At 41.0% G+C, this 5,455-nt stretch overlaps 1 protein-coding gene across 1 annotated transcript; it reads right to left on the bottom strand.

Moving 5' to 3' along the window:
* Nucleotides 1-450: 450 nt before the first annotated feature.
* LOC140234185 (uncharacterized) lies at nucleotides 451-3,454 on the bottom strand. The gene is given in 4 exon segments (XM_072314254.1): nucleotides 451-1,163; nucleotides 1,712-1,723; nucleotides 2,291-3,173; nucleotides 3,176-3,454. Coding segments are annotated over 4 exon segments (1,887 nt in total).
* Nucleotides 3,455-5,455: the final 2,001 nt, after the last annotated feature.

Below are 5,455 nucleotides of genomic sequence, written 5' to 3'. Positions count from 1 at the left end.
AGTTCAAGTGATCATGAAAAGATGCATAAAAATCCTACTTGTTAATGCACTGCAATGTAAAAATACAGAGTAGTAGAGATTGACATGAATATGTTATTATATATTGCTAACAAGCTGTGAGTATCATTCTCAATCAGTAAAATGTATAGGCTTTTTCTTGAAGTGGAGCTAAGCGAAAACCGTCTTATTGGCCTCCCTCTGTAGCCTACATCTCTACATTGTCATATTGTATTTTACATGCTCTTATTATTGAATCACCTTCTTTCATGGGAATGTTCTTATTCAAAATATAGCTCAGTCGGTAGAGCACCGGGCTAGCAATCCGGAGATCTCGGGTTCGAATCCAAATGGAATCCCATTTTCTTAATACATCAACACTTCACCATCCCATACCACTACACCGCAGTGTATGTGTGTTATTCAAAACCAGCGTGACACATGTATTGTATCTCACACTTCCATGATAGATTTCTGAAAGATGTAAAGTTTGTCTGGAGTGCAGAAAGCAATGTCCCCTGTGGTTTTGAATTGCTGTAGGTAGAACCATTTACGTTCAGGGATGTCAATACGTTGACCATCAACGAGTGTTTCCTTGTACTTCAGGTCGCATGTGTAACGATCGATGCTAAGGAGATTTTCTTTCTTGTTAACCCAGGCTATCAAGATTGAGTCATCGCTGCAAAGTGCTGGATAGGCATAATAGATGTTGCCATCCTTCGTGACAGTGCTCTTCACTGCACCGGACTCATCGATTATGCTCACGGAGTTACCATTGGTTTGCATGACAAGCTCCTTGTTTGATTTCAACGGGTAGTGTTGTGAAGGTGTGTAGTCTTTACAGGGTATCTCACGTACTGCCTTCCCACCTGACTTCATGAAAACTTTGATCAGATGAGCTTTCCAGTAGCCGACATAAATGCGATCTTTACCATCTACCGAAACACCACAATCTCCGCCCTCATCGTCTGTCAAAGTGTCAAATTTTATGTCACACTTTTCACCGTTTACAGCAAAAAGTAACATTTTGTTTGACGTGTCAACAATGATGCAACAACCATCTGAGAGATATGCCATCCTTCTAATATTTATGTCATTATGATCACTTGTAGGTGATAGCTCGCCGCTGCGCGTGTAATAATAAAGCCCACCGAATTGAGATCCTACTACAGCCATCTGACCGGTCGCGAATATTTTTTCCGTACATGGAAACGCTACAGGATATGAATTATTCATAAGCTGAGCTGAAATTTTGAAGTGCGCAAGCGCGTGGAATTCACAATTCTATAGCTCGGCCAATTTGTACACGAATGAACGGACTCGCATACTGTACATACAGTGTATGGTAAGGGGGTACCACCTATCGGCAGGGTACCTTGACATCGGCACCCTGCGTATCATGGCTGTTTGCGTATAGAACGAAATGTACGCGTGGGATTAAGTGCCATTTGCTATGAAAACAATAAAAACGAAGAAACGAAAATCAAACTCACAAACAAACTAACAAACCAGACTGAACACGTTTCAATTACACATCCGCTCACGGTAACGACGCATGGCTGTGAAATTCACGTGTATTACCCATGGAGGGAGGGGGTGCCGATCTAAGTACCCCGCTGCGCGAAGAAAATGGTCACGACATTCAAAACTGCAGTACTTATGGCATATTTGAGATAAGATTTAGGCGAATTTGTTTTATACTTTTGGAATAAACAAGCTACAGATCCTTAGGGTGACGATAGGTGGTACCCTCAATCATACATTGCATACAGTACATACGATTCGCAGTTCATGAACGCCCTACGTAACTCCGCTGGTAAATATGCGGGGAGCAGACAGCATCGTGATTGTCAGCGCAGCCAGGGCAGCCGGCGTGGCGAGCATGAGCGAGCATGCAGGGTTCGAAGAAAGTGCAGTCGATTTGAAGCAGGTACATACGCGGCTCGCGTGAAATAAACAGCTTTACAAGCTACAACCTAAACTACAGCCATAGGCTTGGAATTGATGCCACATTACCACTATTGGTACATGCATAAATGGCCAAATGAGAGTTCTTCCGAAATCTTTCGCACGCCTTTTTTTGTCGATCGGGTACTCGTATTCGTTCGTAAATAAACCGCTACCACAGAACAGTAGGGCTACTTCGCTATGAAGCGAATGTGCATTCATGTGCATGTGCATGTGGCGTTCATTGTCCCAAGTCCATGTGCATGCGCATTTCATTCTTTCAGCTCAACTTATGAATAATTCATGTCCTGTAGCGTTTCCATGTACGGAAAAAATATTCGCTGACCGGTCGGTGTTGCAACCATCACGTTCATACAATCCTTCTTATGAAGCTCTTTCTCCACAGCCTTTTTCCACTCTACTGGCTGAAGTTCACCAAGATTGAGCTCATTGCTTGCTGTGTTTGACTGAAATCGAATACATTTTACACGTGTTTCGAGAGAACTGGCGTCAGTTAGATCTGGTTTATCTTTCCCAGTCGCACATTTCAATTCGTCGAAAAGTGACTGGTGCATCGCAATTGTGCCGCCCTCTAGCGGCGCCTTTAAACTCTTGTTCGCCAGCTCCGAGGAACCTTTGATTCTTCCAATCTGCGTCTTAGTATCATCCAATATATCCTTGAATTTTTGTTCTGCCTGCGTCTTCTGTTCCTCAAGTTGTCGAATCAGTTTCTCTTTCCTCATCGTCAGTTTCCTCACATATTCGTCGTAAGTCTTATTGATTTCCTTCCTTTTCTCTTCGATATGTGCAATGGTATTTGTTCTTTTCTGATCTACATTCCTCATGAAAATTTCTAGATCATCTGTATGACCCTTTCCTTGCTCACTTAGTGCAGTCATTTCTTGTAATCTTTTTTTGTTGTACTCGGCGTTGCTCAAGACTTCGTGACCGTTCCGCTCGTGATCCAGCATTCGACACCTCATACACATGATCTTCAGGCAATCAAGGCAGACATCCGAACAGTAATGCTCACCTTCGTCCTCGTCATGACTCGGACATAAAACCTTCTTTTTGATGTGCGCCCTCCCTTGTTTGATGTCTTCAACGGTGACAACCTGGTGGCCAGTGTGTGAAGGCCACTCATTGTGCTTCACGAGACATTTATCACACATGTAAGCCTTACAACTTTGGCAGTAGGTCTTCGCGTTAGGGCGATCCGCCGAGGTACATGTATTGTGCATGGCTGAATGGCTTCTGCCATCTCGTCTACCAAAGACTGGACCTGAAGGTTATTCTTAAGGTTTGATACATTGCCGTCTTTCACCTCCGTCTTCTGGCGGCAGAGTGGGCAGGAAATAATATGATTGGGATTCCCGCCTGAAGCTTGAAGAAGACAGAGGCAATCCTTGCAGAAAGTGTGACCGCATGACATAAGTTTTGGTGTTTTCAGGAGATCGATACACAGTGGACATTCTAGACTTTTCGTCACAGCTTGCTCCAATGAAGACATTGTGATGTATTCTAAAGCAAAAACAAAATAAAACGAAAAATACATTTTCCTAAGTACGACATAAGTAAATAATCAAGTAAAGAATAAGTAAACCCTTTACCTCTTTCCTTTTTATTCGGTCTAATCTCGAGTTCAGAGATTCTTAGTAGAAGAATTCTGAGAAAAAAAAAAATCCCTAACTGTGACATAAGGGACAACTTTCATTCCCAAGCACATACTCCACCTTTTCTCCTAGATCTCGCTTCATTTCTTAGTAGATATTGACAAACATTGGCTTTGTTATGTGATCATAGTTTTGAATTCAGACTTGCAGAACATCGATCAAAACACACACAAAAAAAAAATAATAATAATAAAAACCGAAAGCACAGGGGCATGGTATCTGCGTGAGTTGTGAATTCGACCTTACTATACAGAGGGCCTACATTTCCACTATTATATTTTTACCTAACATTTGATTATCACTTTCCTCTAAGCAAGCAACAAATAGATTTTAACTGGCATTGCCAAGGTATACTTCCATAACCAAACAATATTTTGTGGCCAACATAAAAGTCCGACAATCATGTAAAAGAATATAATTATCCACAATACTTTCCCAATTGAAGTTCGCTAAACAGCAATCAATTCAAGCAGGGCTAAATGGATCAAGCAAGAAAATAACAAGAGAGTAAAAAGGGAGAGAGAGAGAGAAGAGAGAGATTAGGGGCAGGAAAAGGAGGAGGAGGAAGAGAGGGGGAGGAGAGAGAGAGGGGGGTGGAGTAGACACGACATAACATCATTACCTTACATTATCCACAAAATTACAGCACATAATCATATATCTCCTGCTGAGGTATGGAAAAGACGTACAGAAGTTATGGTAGGCTATCACTGTTGAAAAAGGGCTGGAAAAACTCTCAAAACAAAGCATTAGGAAGACAGGTATACAGGTATACATGCCAGAAAATAATTCCAATAATGGTTTCAAAAATATAAGAACATTTGATATCTGCAGACAAAACTCTATTTAGGAGTCAATCTCAGACGAAACTTAGACAAACTTAGACGAAAAATGCGGTGATTACAAACTGAAGTAGGATGTTGATCTTCACTTCACTTACCCGTGAATGTGTATTCCGATAGATGATCTTGGCGTGTACTCATGGCGTTTCTGTACTGAACTCAACTCAAGATGTCTGCCGTAATAGTGCAAACCAAATCAGACGCTTTTAACCGTTTCTGTTCTAATAAGTCAATTTAATGTGCACAAATCTCACACACACGTCTATGGACAGAAAACAAACGTGTCACACAAAGGGTTAAATCAGGATGCTCGAGCATCCCGAGTACATTGTGGCAAACGGATGTGAGCTAACAATGTGAACTGTGGATTAGTCATTGTGTACTTGTAATAGTAGTCTCATAATGCCAAAATGAATTTTGTTCTCCTCATAGTTGAAGGGAAGGATCAGACGATCTATCAGTCTTTCGAGGGGAAAGTATAAAAATTATAGAACACATTGGAATTGTGTTTCAATCTTACAAAACGCGCCATGGAAGTATCTTGATTATTATTATTATTTCTCTTTTTTTTTGCAAGACTCAGCCTAGTTCTAGCAAGATGGCTTCATTGCGCAATTACCCACAAACTGTCGTGAGTGACGTAGCAGCCTCATAATCGATCTTCTCGCACTACACACACTGCACTGAACTTGGCATCTCACTTTACTCACGCTAGCATACAAGAGTTTGTCAATTTCAGCAGGACATTTTATTATATTTGTTTATTTCACTGGTATGTCGTATAATGATTTTATGAAGCAAAATAAGTTATCATACTGTTCATGGCTGATGAACGAAAATTGTATGTATGGCGTGTGGCTTGATCATCTTTTTTGTTGTCTTGTAATTCATCATCTTCGCAAATATGTCTTCCTAAAGCATTCTACTTCGAAATGATCTTCTCGACGAACGATTCTTACGATATATCATATACGTTTTAGGTCGCATCTGTTCGTT

Source organism: Diadema setosum, chromosome 10 (genome assembly GCF_964275005.1).
Source record: "Diadema setosum chromosome 10, eeDiaSeto1, whole genome shotgun sequence".
NCBI lineage: Eukaryota > Metazoa > Echinodermata > Echinoidea > Diadematoida > Diadematidae > Diadema > Diadema setosum.
This window is presented reverse-complemented; position numbering and strand designations above follow the sequence as displayed.